The sequence below is a fragment of the Brassica napus genome, chromosome C1 (assembly GCF_020379485.1).
Source record: "Brassica napus cultivar Da-Ae chromosome C1, Da-Ae, whole genome shotgun sequence".
NCBI lineage: Eukaryota > Viridiplantae > Streptophyta > Magnoliopsida > Brassicales > Brassicaceae > Brassica > Brassica napus.
This window is the reverse complement of record NC_063444.1, coordinates 11,824,238-11,847,392: the sequence shown is the minus strand read 5'-3', so window position 1 is coordinate 11,847,392 and position 23,155 is coordinate 11,824,238. Positions and strand designations below refer to the sequence as shown.

The 23,155-nt window shown below is 36.6% G+C and overlaps 2 protein-coding genes and 1 long non-coding RNA gene across 4 annotated transcripts; 1 reads left to right on the top strand and 2 right to left on the bottom strand.

The window, feature by feature from the left end:
- Positions 1–10,204: 10,204 nt before the first annotated feature.
- LOC106436548 (RRP12-like protein) lies at positions 10,205–15,793 on the top strand. The gene is made up of 18 exons (XM_013877507.3): positions 10,205–10,770; positions 10,861–11,407; positions 11,491–11,748; positions 11,906–11,997; positions 12,344–12,554; positions 12,709–12,890; positions 12,971–13,201; positions 13,320–13,501; positions 13,661–13,754; positions 13,840–13,896; positions 13,994–14,128; positions 14,291–14,359; positions 14,460–14,573; positions 14,661–14,822; positions 14,895–15,023; positions 15,106–15,207; positions 15,291–15,364; positions 15,436–15,793. Exons 1-18 carry the CDS (start codon positions 10,246–10,248, stop codon positions 15,662–15,664), a joined length of 3,393 nt encoding a protein of 1,130 aa, XP_013732961.1. The 5' UTR covers positions 10,205–10,245; the 3' UTR covers positions 15,665–15,793.
- On the bottom strand, positions 15,647–16,985 carry BNAC01G15290D (protein ROH1). Its single transcript, XM_013877508.3, has one exon. The coding sequence runs from the start codon at positions 16,983–16,985 to the stop codon at positions 15,825–15,827; it is 1,161 nt and encodes a 386-aa protein (XP_013732962.1). The 3' UTR covers positions 15,647–15,824.
- A 2,373-nt stretch (positions 16,986–19,358) lies between these two features.
- LOC106436543 lies at positions 19,359–20,833 on the bottom strand. 2 transcript variants are annotated; one of them, XR_001287133.3, is made up of 3 exons: positions 20,518–20,827; positions 20,212–20,245; positions 19,359–20,134 (listed from the first exon to the last, which is right to left on the bottom strand). It is a non-coding gene; the product is annotated as an uncharacterized LOC106436543 (long non-coding RNA). The 2 variants fall into 2 exon arrangements; XR_007318155.1 differs by having other exon boundaries at positions 19,359–20,245; positions 20,518–20,833.
- Positions 20,834–23,155: the final 2,322 nt, after the last annotated feature.

Sequence of the window (23,155 nt, the reverse complement as noted above, 5' to 3'; positions counted from 1 at the left end):
GGAGCAAGGTTGGAGAAGGTGATTCCTGATTTCAGTGGGTTGATTCGTTGTCCTGAGGCTTGTTCGTAGAGGGAGAGGATCTTCAGTAATGTGTTAACATTTTTGTTGCTGGTTCTACAGAAGAAGAGTGTGTCATCAGCAAAAAAGAAGATGGTTTATGCTGGGGCTACTGGTGGCCACACGGATTCCTTGAAGTTTATTCTCCTCTTGGGCTTTTCTACAGAGCCCCGACAGGACTTCGCTACAGAGAATGAAGATGTAGGGTGATAATGGATCCCCTTGCCTTATCCCCTTCTGAGGTTTAACCATTCCTTGAGCAGACCCATTGATTAGAAAATAGTAGGTGACTGTCTTGATGCATTGCATAATTAGGTTGGTCCAAGCCAAGTTGAAGCCAAGCTGTAAAAGTACAGCCTCAATGAAATCCCATTCGAGCCTATCATAGGCCTTGCTCATGTCGGTTTTCACTGCTATGGAGCATCGTTTTGTGGCTTCTGAAGTTTTTAGAAAATGAAGAACTTCGTGGGAAATGAGAATGTTGTCAGAAATCGCTCTGTCCTGAACAAATGCGGATTGGTTTTCCGAGATGAGATTCGCGAGGACTTGTTTGAGCCTTTGGGCAAGCAGTTTGGAGATTATTTTGTAGTAGACATTGCAACGTGCAATTGGTCTATAATCTCCTACTGATTTTGATGCAGTGGTTTTAGGGATCAGTCTGACATGTGTATGGTTCAAGGTTCTCGGCATTACACCGGAAATGAAGAAAGTTTGTATCTCGGAGACTATCTCAGGGCCAACAGTGCTCCAGTTAGCTTGGAAGAAACTTACAGAGAATCCATCCGGACCAGGAGCTTTGTCCGGATGGATTGCAAGTAGCGCCAGATGTACTTCGTGTGCTGTTGGTAGTGATAGAAGCCCTTCGTTATCTGCCTCGACGATCTTCGGTGAGAGAGCTTGAGCTACTATAGATTGTCTTTCTCCTGAAATTGATTGGAACAGATTAGTGAAATAGTTAACAATTGTTGCTGTCATTTCCTTTTCCGTGAACACAGGTTCTCCTTCTGTTTTTTCCAATACTAAGAAGGTGTTGACTGCATGCCTTCCTTTAGTGATTGTATGGAAGAACCCTGAGTTGCGATCACCAAGGCTCAGCCATAGATTTCTACTCATCTGCTTCCAGAAAGCCTCTTCAGCGATGTAGGCTGACCTTAGATCAGTATTCAGTTTTTGGAGGAGCTCTGTATCATTCGTTCTGCTAGTCATGGCCTTTTCGAGTTCATCTTTATACTTGTTGATAAGCAGTTTGCTGTTTCTTTGTTGTTCTTTGTTCCAGAGAACTATGGCTCGTCTTGTTTGGCTTATCTTGTACTGAACAGAGGTGTTTCCCGCTTTCTTCCACGTTTCCTCGACCAAGGCAAGTATCTCGGGGTTGTCCTTCAATCTCCCATCGAATCTAAAGAGCCCTTTGACTTTCTTTTTTGTTAGGTCGAAGCAAGTAAGTATTGGTCTATGGTCGGACCCTTCATATCTTAAGTATTCCAGGCTGGCTGATGTGAAGAGATCAAACCAGGAGCTATTAGCAATGGCCCTGTCCAGACGGCATCTTACTACATCGTTTCCACGGACCCCTCGCCAGGAGAGGAAGTCACCAGTGTGGGGAATGTCAAAGAGATCATTCTCTGCTAAGAAGGTTCTAAAGTCACTGAAAGAGCCTTCTGGTCGTTCTCACCCTCTTGTCTTCTCTTGGCTGTTAACAATGTCGTTAAAGTCGCCTATAAGAAACCACGGCTCATCTCTATTAGCAGCGTCGTTACTGAGTTTTATCCATGTGTTTCTTCTTTGCGTAGGTTCAGGATCTCCATAAACAAAGGTAGCGTGGAACAACTTGTTTTCATATTTGATTTTCATATTGATGAAGTTCTTACAAGAGTCTACTACAGTGATATTAATTCCCTGCTTCCAAAAGAGAGCTAGTCCACCACTCCCATGTCCTTTTGGTGAGATCAGAAGTGAGTTTTTGAAGTTCAACGAATCACATTTGCGAAGAACAAAGTCGTTGGGATTCTTTGTCTCCGAGAGGAATAAGATGTCAGGAGAGAACCGTTTATGGATCTCCTTTAAATTCTGGACTGTCATGGTATTCCCCAAACCTTGACAGTTCCAGCTGAGTATTTTTAAGGAATTGGAGCGGGTGGATTCTGAAAATCCACCTTTCTTCTCCCAGAGGCAGGGATGATCTGAACTCCCGGTTGAGAAGTAGTTGTTGTACTGGTTCCTTGTACGGAGTTTGATTGGTGAGTTGGAGTTGCTCTTTTTGCTCTTGTTCCTCTTGTTGAAGTTGATGGAGCAAATCTTCTCTTACGAGATATACGTATAGGAACTCTTCTTACTTTCTTTGTTTCTGCTCCTGGTTTCACTCCCAACGGTTTTGGAAGGCTCCTTGCCAGGGGAGGCCTTCCCAATCTTTTCTTTGTGGGAATTCTCTCTGTAGACAAGTTTAGATCATCATTGTTGGGATCAGCTGATGGTGGGCCCAGTCTTGCAAGGGCATGAGTTCTAGTTGAGATCTCTCTCCCATAATTACAGCATTCACATTTAAGGCCGCATCATTTAAGATTTGAGCATTTAGTGCTTTGGAAGCTGCAACCATATTTCTTGCAACTTCCTCTGCTTTTCCTTTTTCTTCAGTTAATCTCATTCTTTCTTTCCTTGCAGCGCTCTATGTAGGATCAACACAGCTTGAGTATTGAATCATGAATTCTCTAAGTTCTTCTCTGGCTTCGATGAATGCTTTATTAAACTCTATTGTCTGCTCAATGGGAGGGGGTGGGACTGTTGATCGTGGGGGTCTAGCGGAGGAGGTATAAACTCCTTCACCCCTTTGATCGACTTTCTGTAAGGTTGAAGCTCTAGTCTCTGGCTCTTCCCATCTCCCTTTGTCTGCATAAGCTAGAGGATCTTTGTGGTGAGAGTGGACAGGTTGGGGAAGTCTTATGCCTGTGTCAATCCAGCGTCATTCACCAGATATATGAGTAGATAATTGGCGAGAGGTTTGAGAGTGATGAGAGAAAGACGACTCTTGACGTTGCCTAGAGGTGAGTCTTTGAGGTCTTCTATTTTCCTCATAGTGGCTGGTTTCAAAGTGGTGCTCACGAGGAGAAGGGCGGTGATGACTGTAGCCAGTCCTTCTAGCGTCTCTCATAAAACCTGAAGAATGTTGAGGCTCAGCAACTTTGGAGTATGGTTTGTTTGAGAGTTGTTTCTTCGCAGAGGAGCCATCCCTTCTTGGCGAAGGAGCTTCCTTGCGCTGTGAGTTGGCACTGTTTCTTAGACTGTTGCGTTGGGGGCATTCTTCTTTCTCATAGTCTAACATACAACATATTGTGCAATGTTTTTCCAACTTTTTGTATACGAGATAAGCTATAACTTCATCACCATTTGCAAATTCAAGGATGGACTCGAACATTAGAGGTCAGAGTCCATTAACAAAAGGTCTGAATCTAGCTTTTGAGGGGGTGATTTCCCAGCAGTCGAAAGATACTATGTCGTTTCCAATGCCCCGCAGAATAGCTTCGTTCCAGAGGTGGACAGGTACGCCTTGAACTTGAATCCAAAAGGGTATTTGGGAGAGGAAATCTGGTGAGATGCTAGGTTACCATTGTTGGAGAATGACCATCCATTTGCCAAAATCATATGGTCTGTTTTCTAGAACTGTTTGGAGGTCTTCACTGTTCTCAAATTGGAACTGGAATTTTCCTTGTCCCAGATCTGAGCCGAAGGGTCTAGTTTTGCACTTCCAGTGGTCAGCATGGAAAGGGATTAGTGACCACATCCTTTGAGCTCTCGGGTTAGTAGTTCTTCCAATGAGTGTCAGTTCGTGCTTGCGCATCAGATCTGTGGCGTCATAGTAAGGGAGCTTGACTCTCCCAAGCCTAGGAGGTGAGTTAGGTCTTTGAAGACCTTTTCCTTTTTCAGTGTAGGATAGTCGCCGAGACATACCGTAGATAGCTTCAGATGTTTCTAGTAATGACTTAGTAATGATTCAACACTTTACGTGAGAAAGTTCTTAGAGATAAATTCTTGAATTTTGAGAATAGATTTCACTTGCTATCAAAGATAGATAGAAGAGATAATCAAATTCACTGATTATGTAGGGGAGACATAACAAGTAAGTTGGTTAGGAGTATCAAGCATGGATAAACAAAGAAGTGTTCTTACCAGAGCGCCGAAGGTGGGAGACGGCGGTCCTCCGACCCGGGTCGGGGACTGAACCCGGCAAATTTTGGATCAAGGTAAGCTAATATCCGGTGGTTACTTCTACAATAGGAATGTGTTCTGAATTTTGGAATATTTTGCAGGGGAAACATGTTCACAAGAGGTAAGAAACAACGGGTAATAGGAGGAGCGGTAAAAGTCAACTAGATAAGGACCTCTGTGGAGACTAGTGCCTGGGAGAGAATTATTCAAGTTGAATCGAACTACTTCTTCAGCGCTTGTTATATTCATAAATTTCTTTAACAACCGCGTTTAAGCATAAACAAGAATTGGTAAATGGCGAGACATATTTTTAGTGTGTGATAATGACAATTTCATAATTGCTTTACAAAACGACAAAAAGGAATTGGCAAAATTTGACATGAAACATGCCGCGTTACTTGATTGAATATGTGTTAAAAAGGTATATCTTCATTTGGTATACCGTTTATACACATATACTAACATTTTAAAACTATCAAAATTCACCGAAAAATTGAAACACTAACTGAAAATAATATATTACGGGTATGAATGGTGACCGGGGAATGATGGAGAATAATGCATTCCCTAACGTTTCTATAAAAAATCACCATTCACAAGGTATAATAATTCTCTCTCACTCCTTCTCGTTCCTGTTTTTGTAGAGAATTAAAGGATAAAATTATTTCTTGTTAAATTTGAAAAAGAACAACCATTCCTTTTCATTTCTGCTATTTTTTCCCCGTATATTTTTTTTCTATTTGTTCCTCTTGTTTCCCAAATTTTATGAGACAAAAATGTAAAATAGAAAACAATCCGCCGATAAAATTACTCTTCCCTCATTGCTTAGTTTGGTGATGGGGCTTCAAGTTAATTCAATTTGGTGTTCAAAAAAAAAAAACAATCCGATAAATTAGATATCTCATAGAAAATATGCAAACTCTTCAAGAGTTCAATGTCACTAACAAAATATTTCAAGACTTCCAACTAATAAGTTGGGGATTAACTCCATATACCCCATACCCCCATTGAAAATCCTGTATTCTCCCCTTAATAAAAAATATATTTTTTTTATTATTTTTAAATGAAAAAGTGGCTAAAGACAAGAGTATCCTTAACAAAATCACCTAATTACTTAACCCGGCCAGAGATATCCGACCTATCCAAACCAATTCGGATCTAAAACGGTTCCTAAATCTAAACGCTCCCGTTTCAATACTTCCTCTCATTTCTCGCAAATCGACTCTCTCTCTTTTTCTCGCGACAGAAACTACGACAAACCCTAGAATTTTCATCCTCTTCGTTTCTTTTTCTTTTTCTGTAATAATCGAGCCTCCATCTTCCGTATCGACAAGAGATCGACATCTTTCATCTTGGTAAGTAATTTATTCCGGTTGTTTTTGTCATATTTTGTATTTGGATTAGATAAAAATTGGAGAAAACTTGTAGGTTGTTGACGAAACTAAGGTGTTATCTTTAGTAAGTGAGTTTGTATTATGAAATTGGGGGAAAACACAGTGAAATCTTTGATTTGGTATATGTTATGATAAAAAGGTATTTTAGACTCTTATTTTGGATCAAATTGTTGCGATTTTGTGGGGTTTTTTTACTGGATAAGTTAAATCTAATTGGTGAGATGCTTTGTTGAAACAAAAACTATGAAATAGGGACAAAATATATATGAAACGAGTATGTATTCGATTAGAGAGAATGTTGGGTTGAATGTTTGATATGTGAAACCGAATTGGGGGATTGAGTCTTTGAACGTTTGAGCATATATAGATTGAAAGAGACTTGGAGATTTATTAATTGAGCGAATGGTATTAAGATTAGGCAGATTAATGATTCTCGTTCTTGGTTAGTTTTGGATTTTTAGAGGATCAAGATAATGGGAGGCCGTAAGAAGCGCAGACAGAAAAATCAGAGTAATCAGAAAAAAAGAACGACCACAAGAGCTCGAAAAAACATTGCTCCTGTAGTAGAAGAGCATGTAGAAGAGCTTTCAGACGGGAACTCAAGTGATGATCTATCTGCTCCATCCGAGGTAAAATATTATTTTCGTATTAGTTGAATAAAGTGTTACTTCTCGTGTATTGGGTTTAGTTGAATAAAGTGTCACTGGTCGTGTATTAATTGTATGACTAGTTCTACTAGGACATAATTGTATTACTGGTGTAAATAGTATTACTAGTACATAATTGTATTGTTCTTGTGAGTAGCAGGAATAAAAATATTTGATTGGTTTTATTTGCTTTGCAGGAATTCCAACCACTGCCACCTTGTGATCTCTACTTCAAGAACACCGAGTACACCAAGACGTGTAAGATACAGAGCAAGTGTTCTGTGACCAACACGGTGGATGTCATCAAAGAGCTTAAGAATGACTTGGCCTGGTTTGAAAGGCACCCTCAGTTTAGCCATTTTTTCCACATGCCTCGACAAGAATACTTGAAGCTGCAGGGTATGTGGATGCTTCTACTGCGCACTATTCCCTTAGGCGAAGAAGAGGACACAGCTTGGTTTGCAGTTAATGGAGTACCCATCCGGTATTCCATGAGAGAGCATGCACTCATCTCAGGATTGGACTCCCGTGATTACCCGCCTAACTATAAGAAGTTGGGAAGTTTTGAGTTTGTAGATAGGCATTTCCAGTCACATAATGAGATCACAATGAATTCTGTGAAGACGAAGTTGCTGAGTATGAGATCGTGTGGGGAACGACTCAAGATGGTCGTGCTATTCTTCCTAGGCACGATTATCAGAGGGAATGGAAGGTATAATGGACGCATGGACACTTTCATATTAAGAGTCGTCAATGATTTGGAAGTTTGTGAAACTTTTCCTTGGGGTCGCTTGACATTTGAAGATGCCATCCGTTCGATTAATAAAGTGATGAAGCATCTCAAGGGGAAACCTAAAAGTAGTGTCAACTTCCCTGGATTCATAGTTCCTTTAGAGGTAACTTATTCTTAACTTATTCTTTAGAGGTAAATTTTACTTGTTGTATGATTGGGCTTTGACAAATTATTTATGTAGGTTCTGGCGTTTGAGTGTATTCCAGCTCTGAATGCAAGATATATAGAACAAGTACCAGGCTGTATGAGTAAATGTCCGAGGATGTGCAAGAAGCAATTCATAAGTAACAGTATGAAGGGTTATCCACTTGAGGACTTGTACGAGACTGTTGGAGAAACTACGGTAAATAATCTCTGTCAGTTCTCCTATTTTTATTAAGTTAGTGGGATAAAATTTTGTGCAAAATTTTGTGCAAATGATATTGTTTTGGTTTATATTTCAGACAATCGAAAGGTTTCCGCTTCCTACTCCGTATGAAGAAACTCTCATGGCGCGAATAGTGGAAGACGAGCTAGAGTATGATAAGGAAGATGGACCAAGTAACATGTGGAGCGCATGGCTTACTATAAAAGGGAAGCCTATCTGGTGGAAGGAGCTCTATGAGTTAGATGTGGCTGCAAGAGAGTTTCCTAAGAAGAAAGACAAAGGGAAAGTGTCTGAGGAAGCATCCTCCTCTAATGATGGGTTGGAAAACATTTTGAAAGGGTTTGAAGAGAGGTTGATGGCTTCCTTAACTGAAGTGAATGTGAAGGTGGAGACAATGGGGAAGCGGCTTGATGGCATTGAAAAAAGCCAACATGTTTTAAAAGAGAAAGCTAAGAAGATGAAAGCAATGGAGAAGAGGCTGAGTGCAATTGAAAATTGCCAATACTTTTTAAGAAAGAGGGATAAGAAGCAATATGTAATGGCCACGCAACTTGATGCCATTGAGAAAGGCCAAGGTGTCATGAAAAAGAAAGTTAGGAGGATGGCAAGGAAACTGAAAGAGAAGGTTTTTGACAACCAGGACATGGGTTTTAACAGTTAGGGCATGGATTTTGACTGGGATTTTAACATAAATAATTCTGAGGAAGCGAAAAAGGAAAAAGAAGCTCAGACAGATGACGCGGAAATGGTTGATGCAACACAAGAACATGAAACCGAGGCTCAAGTTGAAGAAGGCAAAGATGTTGAACAAGAAACTGAAGGGAAAGATGTTCAAGAAGAAGGTGAAGGGAAACCAAATTCATACCATCATCCCGTGGCTGATAGACACCATCATGCATCTCAATGTCTTCGTGAAAAGTGAGAACACCACCAGTACCTTCGTAATCAGTTGCATCATTCTCAGTACCATCTTCATCACCAGCCTCTATATCAGTAGCCTCTCTATCAGATAGACCGACATAGACATCAGTTTCATCATCCTCTTCTGAAAGTTGCACATCTTCATTGCTGAACTCCACATGTCGAACACTTCTACACTTCTCATGATTTATTTGCAGTAGATAACCAAAAACGTCTTCATCATTCCAGATGTAAGATGGCTTGTACGAATACAATACCATTGGAAAATAACTAATCTTCACTTCCACCTTAGATTCAGCTACCTTTATCTTTCTCAAATACGCTCAACCAAATCAGAATAAGTGACCTCCTCCAATGATTTCTTCAACACAATCGTGTGAATTTCAGCTCCTCCTTCATCATCGCCCGAGATCCATTTTATTTCAGCCCCATCCTTCATATAATATCCTCCATAATCAAACCAAATGATTGTGCATTGTGGATTTTGCATTTTTCCTGAAATATAATAGCATTATCATTAGAATTATTATTATTAAGAAATACAAATTAATTCATTTCACTACTATTATCTAATATAGTAATACCAGTAATTCTAGTCGAACTTGTCTACATAGTAATACAAGTAGTACTAGTAACACTACTTGGCAATAGTAATACAGTTGCCTTAGTAGTACCCAGAAATTTTCATTTTAAGAAACAATTTACTTTTTAATGACGACATTGTTCTGATTATACCACTACTATCAGATTTACGACCATTAAAACATCTTACCATACTACAGACCCATAGAGTCTCCCACAAACAAAGTTTAAACTTCTTTTTTTTGCTCAACAAAGTTTAAACCTAAACACAATTTTCAAATCTGTTTCCAATCTCTATGAATTTCCATCTAATCTTACATCATTTACATACCCATGATATATGCTTCATTTTAATGGTATTCTACAAAAAAAATCATCAAAAACAGACATAAAATGAAGAAATCCAAAAACACATGTATGAAAAAAATGTTTTTAAACTCACGAAAATTACATCAAATCTTACATTTTTTTTATCACCCACGAAAGAAACTTCATTTTAATGATATTCATTAAAAAACCATCAAAAATGAACAAGAAATACCTTCTTTTTGAGCTTTAAATTTTGATAATGGAGGATGAGAAAACAAACGAACGTTTTGGGAAGAAGAAATGGAGTGGATTGAGTGATTTAATTGGTTAAGGTTGTCTGTGGGGTCAGGTGATTGGAAATTTAATTTATGGGGATTTATTTATGGATGATTTGTTTATTTAATTGAAAAATTAAATGTAAAGGATAAATTGGGGAATGCAAGGATAAAAGGACAGTATGAATTGAGAGGGGTAGTGGGAATGGTCTTAAGAGGGTATGAGACATTTGGAGTTATTCTCCTAATAAGTTAGATGTACATTAGTACATATATAAATATAACTTACAGAGAAAATATCATGCATCTTTAGACTACTGAACTAAAACTTCAACTCACACAAACTTTTAGTATAGTTAAACATTTAGCAAAATGGTTCTACAAACTATACGTATTTGAAAAAACAAATAGAAATGTAAACTTTCAGTATTCTTTTTAGAAACAAGATTTCAAAACTAACTTCTGTTTCCAGATCTGATGGGTAACAACTATCAAAGAAATCAAACTGGATAAACTGGTCTATATATGGGATGAACCGATGCCACATGACTCAAAATGTAAACCTAATAAAATCAAACTAAACTAAACCAATCAGAGAATTAGAGACGGGTAAATCAAACCGGATATTTTCCACACTTGGTTTATAAAGTCTGTTTTTCTTTTTTCCCTTAAACCCTAAAATCAAAAACCTCTCGGAGCTATGGCCGCCGTTGAAGCAGAGCACCAAAACAGAGCAGACGAAACCGACGAGATCCCCTTCAAAGATGGCGACTCCGACATCTGCCAGCAGCTCATGGACCGTTACGCTAAGTCCTCCGCCTCCCAGCACCGCCACCTCGTCGCCACCGCCGCCGCAATGCGTTCGATTCTCACGTCGGAGTCCCTTCCTCCGTCTCCTCCTGCTTACTTCGCAGCTGCTATATCCTCGCTGGATTCTTCCACTGAGGATCCAATGGCGGTTTCTGCTCTGCTTACGTTCTTGTCTATAGTCGTTCCTCTGGTTCCCGACGGAGGAATCTCAGCTGCTATGGCTCGTGAGGCTGTGGGTGTTCTTGTGAAGCCAATTGATGGAGAAGGGGAGAAGAAGCTAGGTGTTGCTAGCTTGAGAGCTGGTGTGAAGTGTATTGGGACTTTGCTCGTTGGGTTTTGCGATTTGGATGATTGGGAATCTATTCGAATTGGGTTTGGTTCACTTCTCAAATTCTCCATTGATAAACGTCCAAAGGTATGTTCTTTTTGTTAATTCTAGTTATATTGTATTGCCCTCTTCTCAAAGTTTTAATCTTTGGGTTTGTGTGTGTTTGCTCTCTGTTAGGTTAGAAGATGCGCTCAAGAGTGTTTGGAGAAGCTATTTGGTTCTCTCCTGTCATCTACCCTTATCAAGGAAGCAAGTGATACGTTATACGCTTTACTTAAAGAACATAAGTCTGTTCTGTCTGAACTAAGCTCGAAAAAGATTGTGGAAGGTTCTAAGGTTGAGTCGGCTTTGAAATCTGAGAACGCAGAGGCTGCACATGTGCTAAATGTTCTCAGTGCTACAGTTCCTTTTCTCTCTGCGGAAGTTAGTTCTTGCGTTTTCTCGGAACTTTGTAAGCTTATGGGGTCTCAGTTCTCGCCGCTGACGAGGCAGATTCTCAAAGCGATTGATACTATCTTCAAGAGTTCAGAAGATACAGTTGTTGTTCCTGAGATTGAAGGAGTCATAACTTCTTTGACTGGTTATGTATCTTTACACGAGAAGAATCCTGCTGACACTGTCCTTCATGTGAGTACCTTGTTGAAAAGTGCTTTGGAGAAAGCCAACTCAACCGAAGCGACATTGTGTCTAAGGCAACTTCCACTAGTTTGTGGGTCATTGGCAGGTAGCTCTTTTGTTCTTCATTACACGGACTTGGATTTCATATCTGTTGTAATGAATTCAAACTTTCCGTTTCCTATGCTTTAGGTCTTCTGACTTCCGAGGACGATGTTGCATCCCAGGCCTCAGTTATATTGAAAGATTTGATCAGCAGCTACATTGATACAGATAATCTTCTGACCGAGAAAAGCTTGTCTAGTGAAGATGAGGATAACTTAGCCGGTGGAGACAATATAAATGCAGCAAGAAGTGTATGCACTGTCTTTGAGAGTACACTTAACTCATGTGATGGAATTCCAAAGGAGCACATTTTAACTGTCACAGGTCTTTTGATTGAGAAACTTGGTAGGTGCACTTTTACTCGGGTGCTATGTTTTATCATTCTGAACATATTAGCTACAGAACAGTATGTTACAAGCAAACATTTTACTTTCAAGAAAAGCTAATATATATTTGATGCGATTAACACATAAATATTGAGTTCTATCTCCCATTATTTCAGGAGGCATTTCATATATTCTCGCAAAGGATATCATTTTAAAGCTTGCAGACATGATGAAAAACGCAGCTGGAGGTACTTCTAGCTCACAATATGTAAGTTTTAATAATAATTCTCCGGCTTGACCAATATTCCAGAACTTTCTGGATTTGCAAAATGTATATTATTGTTACGATTTACGAAAGGGCCTGTTGTGTTACAGTTATGGTTTTGGTTTCTTACTTACTTTAGGAATGGGGTTGGTTCAGAAGGCCGTGAGTTATATTTATTAATGTCTGGTGCATTGAGTACTTAAAAGATGTTTTCAATAAATATTTCATAATTAATAAAAGGACATCTTGATCCTCATTATCTTTTTTTTGTTCGCAGTTTCTTACGATATGAAGAGTCTATCTATATTTATTTATTTATTTGTTTATAATAGATTGGACTTATCTGCAGGTTCAACAATGCATTGGGGCTGCAGTGGTTGCCATGGGGCCAGTGAAGCTACTAACACTTCTTCCTATCACCCTTCATGCTGAGAGTCACTCATGCACAAATGCTTGGCTAATTCCTATCTTAAGAAGACATATTGTTGGGGCATCTCTTGAGTATTACGTTGACCACATTGTTCCCCTTGCAAAATCATTGATGCTTACTTCTAAAGAAGGTAGGTACTCTTCTATGCAGACAGTGATAATTTTTATTTGCATTTAAAATATACTTTACAGTCAGGGTTTACTATACTATTCCGCCACTGGCTTTACATCATGCAAGAATATACAATTCTTTCAATGACATTTATGTATGTTCTGGTTCATCAGCTAAAAAGTCAGGTCACGGGAAAACGTTGCGGACATGTGGACATGAGCTGCTGAAACTGTTACCTGCCTTTTGTAACTACCCAATTGATGTGCCCCAGAAATTTGGATCTTTAGTGAAGCTGATGGTTAAGTTTATAAAGAAAAAATCTTTCATGCATGAAGCCGTGGCCGTTTCTCTGCAGGTGAGTTCCTTCACATCTCACCTAAACGACATTCTATTGTTCTTACAAAGTTCAGTCTCATTAATTTTTTGCTTTTTCAGATGCTTGTAAATCAGAATAAAAGAAAACCTAAGCCCAGTACAGATATGGACGACGAAGAAAACGCCAATATAAGTGAAGATGCTAAACCAGAGGTTGATAGTAGATTCCACTATTCGAAGAAGGCTTCAGTGAAGAACATGAAGACTTTGGCATCCAGCTCGGCGGAGCTGCTTCAAACTCTTGTCGATGTATTAACTGCCTCAGGCACGCAGATCAGTGCAGACTTTAAGGTTTACAAATCAAAATTTAAACAATTTCTTCAGCATATGTCAGTGTGTTCGTTTGATCTTAAGTAGTTGAAGTTTTGATTGGCTGAAGATTACATCATTTGTGCTCTTGTAATGTCAGGTTGCAATTGGATGCTTAGCTTCTACTCTGGATTCTTCAGTGAGGAAAAAGATTCTAATTTCCTTGCTAAATAAGTTTGATCCTGCTGGTGAGAGTGAAATTGAAGGGCAGGTCAATCAGTCTAATGATTCAAATGATGAAGAGAAAGACAACAACAGTGCTACAAAGACACAGTTAAAGAGGTATAGTTCTAGATATATGATGTGCCCTGTATTGTATATTAAATTTTATCCTTTTAAATCTCTTATATTGTGTTAGCAGCAACACATCCATGTAAATATAAAGTTTTTTCCTCTTAATTCTCATATACATGATACGACTGCTTTGGCACGCGCTTGCAGGAGTGCTGTCCTGGATCTTGCATCTTCATTTGTGGAAGGAGCCAAAGAAGACCTTATTGAACTGATATATAATCTCGTCCGCCAAAGTTTCCAAGTATCTTACTAAACTTCAACTTAGAGATTTTATTTCATTAGATTTTCCTATGTAGAGGCTGATCTATGACTTGTTTTGGTTTCAGGCCACTGATGAGGCTGATCTTCGTGGGGCTTATAATACACTGAGTAGAATTCTAGAGGTTGCTTACCCGCTTTGAACTTGTTATAGCAGCTCTTACACTGATCATTGGATGGTACTCAATACTTTTTTATGTTGATTTGCCTTCTTTGGTGCAGGAACATGGCTGGTTTTGTTCATCTCATTTTGCAGAGGTCATAGAGATGTTACTCAGCCATAAAACTCCGGAGGATGAAGCATCTTCTAAAAGTCGATTTGCATGTTTCCACGTCCTAATGGCTCATGGAATTCAGGTGTAAATATATATCTTTTTGTATCAATTGAAACTTAATATTTGCATGTTTCCACGTCCTAATGGCTCGTAGATTAATTCAGAAGATCCAGAATGTATAATTCAATGTTTGCCTTACGAAGACAGTGACCAATATTCTTAATGTCTTACTTTCTCTATGCAGTCAAGCTCCGAGGAGGAGAATGAGAAGGCTTTCCTTATCCTGAACGAAATGATCCTTACACTTAAAGATGTAAGCATGCTGTTTGCTTCTGCTTAAGGGAAACAATACCGATTAGTAAACAAATTGTTAACATTTGTTTTTTTACATTATCTTGCCTTTGCATTTACAGGGGAAAGAAGAACATAGGAAAGCAGCTTGTGATGCACTGGTTATGGTATATACCACCTTGAAAAATTCATCATCTATGAACAGTGATGAACTTTGTCCCAAACTGATTAACATGGTAAGCGCATCAGAGAAGCTCTCATATCAATTTAGTCCACTCTCGTTATCTATCAAAATGATTAATCAGAATCCATGATTTCTTCAGATAAGTGGTTACATTTCTGGAACATCACCACACATAAGGAGTGGAGCAGTGTCTGCGTTATCTGTCTTGATATACAAAGACCCTGAGATCTGCCTGTCGTCACCGGAGCTTCTTTCCTCTGTTTTATCATTGCTTCACACCAAATCCATTGAGATTATAAAAGTAAGCCTACCTCTTGTTCCTCTTAAGTATGTTTTCTCCTTGAGTTTCTCACTCGTCATAGTGTATCTGCAGGCTGTTTTGGGTTTTGTGAAAGTTTTAGTCTCGACATCGCAAGCTCAGGACTTGCAGAGTCTACTGCAGAACCTCTTATATGAGATCCTCCCCTGGTCATCTGTTTCCAGACACTACTTTAAATCAAAGGTAATAATGAGAATAGTGATAGTGATTCTTCTCTTTCCTAAAAACGTGATGATTGACTTACCAAACTCATGTGCATATTTAGGTAACGATCATAGTTGAGATTATGATAAGGAAGTGTGGTACCCGTGCAGTCCAACTAGCGACACCAGACAAGCACAAGAGTTTCCTCCAGACAGTTTTAGAGGTAAATGTTCTTGAATTTTTGAATTGTATACATTGAAAGAAACGGATGTTATCAACATCTTGGAAATTTCATCTTATGCGCAGAACCGTTCGAGCAAAGCAAAAGACAAAGACGAAACCAATGATTCACAGACTACATTCATCGACTCCTCGAGAGAGTAAGATCCTTTAGAAAGAAGAACACATATCTAATCAAATCACTGCTTGCTCATTAATTTTTTGTATACAGGCCAAGGAAAAGAAATCATTCATCAGAAACAACAGCCAAACAAGACGGTGGCAAAGAACACAACAAATTCAAACGTCATAAGAACACACATCATTCAGACACTAACGGAAGAACAGGACCAAAGCGCCCCGGTACCAGAAACTTCGGCAAACATAGGGAAGCTTCTGGAAACAATCACAAGTCAGGAAAAGACACACGGAAGCCTAACAGATTCAGAAAAGCATCATGAATCTTATAATCTCAGTAAACAGTTTTGCAGTTTTCATGTATCAGAAACCAAACATATGGTGTGTATGTATACGTTTTGTAGATTATACACATCAATATTTTTCAAAGATTGGTATTTTTTTTTTTAAAAGACTAAAAACCCTCAGAAAATGAAAAAGAGATTAGATTGCAGAAGCTTGATCAAGCAAAGACACAATCTCTAGCCTGCTTCTCACCAATCCATGGAACACTTCTCTCACTTGTCTCTGCAAATCCTCCAATCCAACTTCCATTCCTCGGCAAATCTCATCCATCTCTTCCACTTTCTCCGCAACTTCTCCCTCCTCCGTTTCCTCTGCCGGAAACCTAAACCTCTCCGTGAATTCCAACAAAGACAACCCAATCTTCTCCATCCTCTGCATCTCTTCCATCAACCCACCACCACCACCAAAACGCTTCTCCTTCCGTTTCATCTCTTCACCAACCCTCTCCTGAATGTTCACCGCGGCGCTAGCCCAGCTCTGGTGCTTCGGAAGCTGCAACGGCGCCACGAGAACGTTGCTTGTCTGACAAGGAACCGCAGCTACTAGCACCCACATCACAAGAGCCATAACACTGCTCATTATATAAACCGGCATCGCCGGTCCCGAAGCTTCTGCTCCACGTGGCAGGACGAGATTAGCAACCATCCCCTGAATCTGCTTCGTCGCAGACCAGTTCTTGCTTACGTGGCCAGACGATCCTCCACCTCCTACTACGGTGACGTTGCTGCGCTGTCCAAACGACCACGACCTAAACGTTGTCCTTTGCTGGTTACTACTACCGCCACTTCCGTTGTTTCTAACCTTCACATCGTCGTTTAACCCAACGACAAGGCTTGCTAACGCACGTTTCGCTCTACGAACGCTCCCGTCACATAACGGCCGCTGTTTAAGCGCCGTGACGGCAATCTCCGCTAGACGCCTGCTCTGTCTAACGGAATCAATACCGTTAACAACGGCGTTACATATATCAAGCGCCTTTAGAATCCTCTCGAGCATTTCTGATAAAAGCCTCTCTAAAGACGGCGACTTCGAGATCCGAACCGTGGACAGGACCCCTTTGAACTCCGTTTCGCAGGACATGAAAACGTCGAGGAGGTTCTGTAGCCATGGGATCGAGAGGATCTGATCAGACGGCGAAGATGGAGAGATTAGCTCCGAAAAACGGTCGGAGACGTGTTTCTGAAAGTACTCGAGCTCTTCGAGCTCTTGCTCGTGGTTGACGTCCATGGAGATGATCTGGTTGCGGCGGATGCTGATTCGGCTCAGGAATGAGCCTTGAAACTCCGTCGCCGGCGGCATGAGTGTAGTGTGTGATGAATCGAAGCGAAAGTGAGTTCCTTTTTGTTGTTTCTGAGGTTAAAGGGGAGATTTTTGAAGAGGGAAAACAGAGAGAGAAAAGGGTTTTGAGAGTTTTAGATGAAAGCAGGAACTGAAATAGTGGAAAGCATGTTCGTGTCGGAAAGAGATTTTAATGTTTTTTTTTTTTTTTGCTTTTCTTTCTTTGGTTACTCGTTGAGTAAAAGAATATTCGTCGTTTGGTCTATTATTACAGACTTTTTCTTCTCGACGTCAATTTTAATTTCTTCAGAATGGAAAATATACTATCTGAATGACCTATTCAAAGATCGAATTGTTTTTGATTAACGGAGTAATTAACTAATGGCATTTTCAAGCTGTTTTTGTTCGGAAAATAGTAACATCAGTACTTAACTTTTGTTGTCTTTTTTTTTTACGTCGAAAAACTATTATGTCAGGATGATCAGACTGGAATATAACAACCAATAAAATGAAGTTTTCTATATAAAGATCTTGATGTCATAGCTAAAAAGTCTGCAATCCTATTTTGCGCTCGTGGAATATGAATAATCTTGAAGTCCGATAAACATATATGCAAAGTCTGTATCCTCTCCAATTTCGTTGTAAAGCTTGGCCAAACGTGGAGCTTCATAATCATGGCGATTAAATCCTTGCAGTCCGTTCCAAACCTTTGACATCTAGAGTGTTACAACTTAATTTTTGTTGTCATGTACTGTACTATAAATATTTTTAGTGAAGAAATAAAAAATAGAATAATAAAGGAAAACAAAGAAGAACGATTATTTCTTTTTATATTTAAGAAAGAACAATTTCATTTCATTTTTACGATATAAAAAATGAAAAAGTGAAGAAAACTATTACTTATAAATATGTAGCCTTTTAAAAAATAAAGAAATAATATTATTACTCATTTTTTGTCACCATTCAAAGTTTTAAGAAAAAAAGTCTGGTAAAAAAAACCAAAATGTAAAATTTGAAATTTTTTAGCGACTAAGACCACCTCCAATTTAAAATATGTATTATGTATATATATATATACTTATATAATAAGTATAAATATTTGTTGGATCTATAAATTTTGTGGAACTCAATAGGCAAAGGTTCTTAAGAGCTCCAATGGGAGATGCTCTATTGATTAGGTATATGATACGTGGCAAAAACTGACCGTATATTTAGTGTGTTTCTTAATTAATGGATGGAGCAAGTGTTCAGTCAGTCATGTATCATGAAAAGACGTTCAAGATGTAGAATGATCCGTGACTGATCTTGATAAGAATGTTAAAAAGCTTTCTAGCGGTTCCGTCAAGTTTGGGACTACTCTGAAGGACGTGTAGAGAGATCAATATCGCATATTATAGTAGAAGCTATGATGCATTTAAATGAACGCGTCTCAATAATTTACAAGAGGTGAGAGCTTATCAAATATGATCTTATATATATACAAGTATCTGAGTATCTGTAATGTAAAGGTAATTGCCTGAATGTGAATATACATGCACAAAATCACAATAACAACACATATTTATCATAAATTCAGTCTATAGTCTATACAAGTAGCTTCAGATTTCTGTTTGTAGTGTTTATCAGTTTATGGGGTCACATTGTTTATACAAATAGCTTTTACGTTTCTGTCGGTCACCTATTACTTGGCGTTCGAGTGTCGTACACCATGTATTTTCCATGTCTTAACTCTGATGTGATATCATTAAATGCATGTAACGCTCTCTAGGGATGGCAACGATACAATTCTCGGTAAACTGTCCATCGCATTACTTTAGCAATGAAACTCAAGATGACAAACTATTCATTCTTTCTCATTAATATTAAGGGACAATAGGTGTAATATACCCAGATAAGACTCAGATTGGCCGAATATCTATGGTTTTGGATAACTCCAAAAAAAAATAACATTTTGGCATTGCACGGACGAAAATGCCCTTCTTTATTGAATACAGATTTGGCAGAAACAGAAAGTGTGTGTCAAACGGCGGAGTAGGTCAGACGATGGGTGACATGACAGACAACGGACTGCTGGATAAAACAGTAAAGCTCAATTTAAGATTACTTAACGATAAAATATTCTATAGCAACTAATATGTTGTGTTACATATCTAACATATATTAACAATTAACTTTGTTGTTGCCAAACGTTACTTAAAATTATGCAGTGTGTAACTTTAGAATTTAGTCGGTATATATTATGTTAGCTGAAAATTAATTTGTGGTCAAATAGAATCTTAGAAACCACTATACCACTGCAACATTCAGTACTTTACGTGTAAAACAAGATTAAGTAATACAACATAATATTGTTAAGATATAATGTACCCGTTAAATTTATTGTTAGTAGCTAAATGCAATTTTAACAGTCATATTATGAGAAAGGCTAATCTTCATGTCTCCACATCACCATTACTCACACATAGCTGAGAAGTTCTACTACTCATACACAGTTTTAATAAAAACTCAACATATATGTTCATCCTTTCACTCATCATTTAAATTAATAGTTAACATGTTTAGATATATGCTACAAAAAAACATAACGCTAGTGGTCAACTGACTTTTTCAAACACTGCTCCATCAGCGCGTTGTCTTTATCTTCTTTTTCTTTTGCTTCTTTTTCTTCTTGCTTTCATTTAATTTTCATACGAATCAAATTCCCAGAAACACATCCTTCATCAATCACCGGGAACTATGTTATCAATCAAGCCATCTTCTTCTTCATTTAGCACCCAAATCATGTACCTTGCACCAATCTCCTTATGTGTCATCCAAAAGAAATTTCACATCCATATACGCGAACATCCAAATAAATTTTGTTGTGATCATATTTAACAATAATATAACAAGAAGTTACTAATATTATTTGTTAATAGACTAGCTACATCGCTAATACCATTATTATCTGATATCGTCGTATCTAACGAGTAAACAAGTTATGGCTGTGTTAAATAATAAAATAACAAGGTTAATTGCAATGTACAATCCTACCAATCATATTATCGCCAAAGCTTTCTGACCTTCGCATTATCTCTTTATGACAATCTGATCAATGATGCCGTCATCGACGGCCATTGCATTATCTCATCATCTACGGTCTTTGAAAACTAAAAACACCACCACAGTCTCTGGGCAAAGCCGAGCAATAGTAACTGATGTAAGAGTATACAAACATGACAAGAGAGAAGAGAAAAATAGCTCATACCTATTTTATTTTCTTCTTCTCTTCTTGGGTTTTTCTGCAACCACATACATATTTTATAAAGGGATTAGGTCATTTTTCGGGATTTAGATGAAGGAACTAGGTAAATTTTAGGGATTTTGGTGATGATTGCACAATTTCAAGATTGTAACTTGGATTCAATAGTTTTTTTAAGATAAGAATGGTGAAACGAAACAACGATTGAAGGATTAAGGAACAATTGAGAGAGAAGAACAAAATAGGGTGGTTGGGGAAATTTGATTTGCAACTCTTTGATGATCAAAATTGAAACAAAGATACGAAACTCACATTGTTCATATGTTTTTGGAAAAACGCAGAGACATATCATTGACCCATGTGTAAAGGATGAGTCCACTGACATGAAGCGCAGAGGGTCTGAGACTTTGGGGCTATAGCTAGTAGGGGTAAAAAGGTCAGAGATTATGGTTTCTGAAGTTGAGGGTATAAGGTGAATTAGAAGTGAGATTGGATGTAGTGACACCAATTTCTGTAATATTAAATGTCATTCTAATATTTTTTTTTATTAGTTATTACACAAAATTGTTATTTTAAAATTTTAATGCAAATTTTATTTACTTTTAGTTTAAATTAATTGCAAAGTGCATTGATCTTATAAATAATTTTATTTATCTCAAATACTTTCGGTTAAACATGTGTAATTAATAGAAACCTAATTACATTTTATTCATTTTTAAGCGTAATTCTCTCAAATAACCATTCTTAAGTTTTTATCACAAAATAGTTCTAAAAAAATAAAATGACTAAAATAGTCTTTTTTTTTTGAAAAATTTTAATTTTAATTTTTAATTTTTTGAAATTTGAAACTCATCCCCAAAACCCACCCCTTAACTCTAAACCATAAGTCAAGATTAGTTAACCTAAGAGGTATAAATGCATATTTTACCTTTTAATAAAACTTTTTTTGGTCATTTTCCTCCTTGATAGACTATTTTTGTGAAAATAAACTAAAAAGAATATCCAAGAGATTTTTTTTTTTAATCTGTGTGTAAAATATCAAATTGACATTTATTTAGAAATTAAACGGAAAAAGTATATTCTATAAAAAAACATATTTATCTTTACGATTGCACACAATGTTCTAATATACTTCTTCAATATTTGAAGAAGATATTTTTAATTTATTTATATATATTAAGTTTTTAATATTTAACTTTCATCTACTAATTTTTAATTTTAATTTCAATTTTAATAGAATTTTATTTCAATTAATTTTAAATTTTTATTTCAATTTTAATAGAATTTCACCATTTACCTTTATAAAAAAATACATGAGTTTAAATTTAAAATTAATCTTTCAAATATAACAACAAATTATAAGACACCATTTTTTATTTAAATACGGAGAGAGAGTGTATATCAATGTATCGCAAAAATTAGGGCGGTCAATAAATGGAAGCGGTAATTACGGGGTAGCATGAACTGGCCTCTTATATAAATTTTAAAGTCATTTAAAGTGGTCGGTGAAATTAAACCGCTAATGACGGTTAGAAAAGAACAATAAACAGTTATACAAACGCCGTTTGTTATCAGAAACCTCTTTGCAACCCTTTTTTAATACCACTTTAGCGCTAGAGAGAGAGAGTGATTATAAAGAAAGACACATGGCAGTATAAAGTGATCAACAACTTTTGGTGTATGTCATCTATCTATATTATTAAAAGACAAGTACCCATTTAAAAATATTCTTACTTATTAATTAAACTTTTTTTTTTTATTTTTTCAATTGCATTTATAAAATATCCTAAAATGAATAGAATTGCCTAATTTATTACTTGTTTTTTCAGTTACATTAATGAAATATGCTTAAATTAATTTAAACTTCATATTTTATTGTTTATCTTTTTCAGTTACCTTAATGAAATATCTTTAAATAAATTTGGACATAATGTCATTTAATCAACTAAAAAAACTCATGAGTTATCTTTACGTGCATAATTTTAATAATGGAGATTTTTAAAAACGTGCATCATTAAAATGTTACCTAAAACATGCAGCACTAATATATAACATGCATCAATAAAACTAGAATTTGACTCACACAATTGTACGGATATTATTTTCAGTTGATTAAATTTAAAAATAATTATTTATTCAAAAAATATTTAAGAATGGCTTGGTTTAAAAAAATTATATGGTATTATTTGCTCATAACTCATTTGTCATTTGATAAATTGTTAGAAAATTTTTTTTAGCATAATATAACTCAGTTGTCATTTGCTAAATTTATGATTTTTATTTATATTTTGTATTATTTAATTATAATATTTTCATTTTATATTGAAAGATAAATGAATTTTCTTTCAAATAATATTTTTGTAAATGTATTTTTTTAAAAATAATCAATTAAAATTGTTATTATCATTGAATATCATTATTTTTGACATAATTTGAGTTTTCGTTTACATCAAAACTTATCATATTTTAGGATAATTTTAATTTAAAATGTAATTTTCATATTTTTCAAACAAATTCTAGAAATATTTTTTAAATATTTTGTTATAATTGTTTAAAAAGTATTGAGTTGCATTTCAAATAAAAAAGGTAAAGTTATTAAAAATATTCAAATTAAAATATGTAAAATTTAATATAGTTTTAAGGAAATAGTCAAAATAAAAAAAATTACACATAAAATAATCATGATTTTTGTTAACTGGGAGGATCATTATTTATATGATATCGCACACGAAAGAAAAAATTTATGTTTTTAAAATTATCTAATTAACTCTATACTCATTTTTTTTATATTTTTATATGATATCACACATTCGTAAAAATAGATAGTTTAAGATGCAAAAAAAATATTTACTTAATGAATATAATATGAACGAATATTACAAATACATCATTTAATAAAATAAATAATTAAAAACTGAAAATTCATATCCGCGCTGACGTGCATGTCAGG

Bases quoted from the DNA above. Each gene is read 5' to 3' on its own strand.
- LOC106436548 (XM_013877507.3), top strand. From the start codon at position 10,246: ATGGCCGCCGTTGAAGCAGAGCACCAAAACAGAGCAGACGAAACCGAC. The intron at 14,360-14,459 runs GTAAGCATGCTG...TTGCATTTACAG, and splicing joins TGATCCTTACACTTAAAGAT to GGGAAAGAAGAACATAGGAA. The intron at 15,365-15,435 runs GTAAGATCCTTT...TTTTGTATACAG, and splicing joins TTCATCGACTCCTCGAGAGA to GCCAAGGAAAAGAAATCATT.
- BNAC01G15290D (XM_013877508.3), bottom strand. From the start codon at position 16,985: ATGCCGCCGGCGACGGAGTTTCAAGGCTCATTCCTGAGCCGAATCAGC.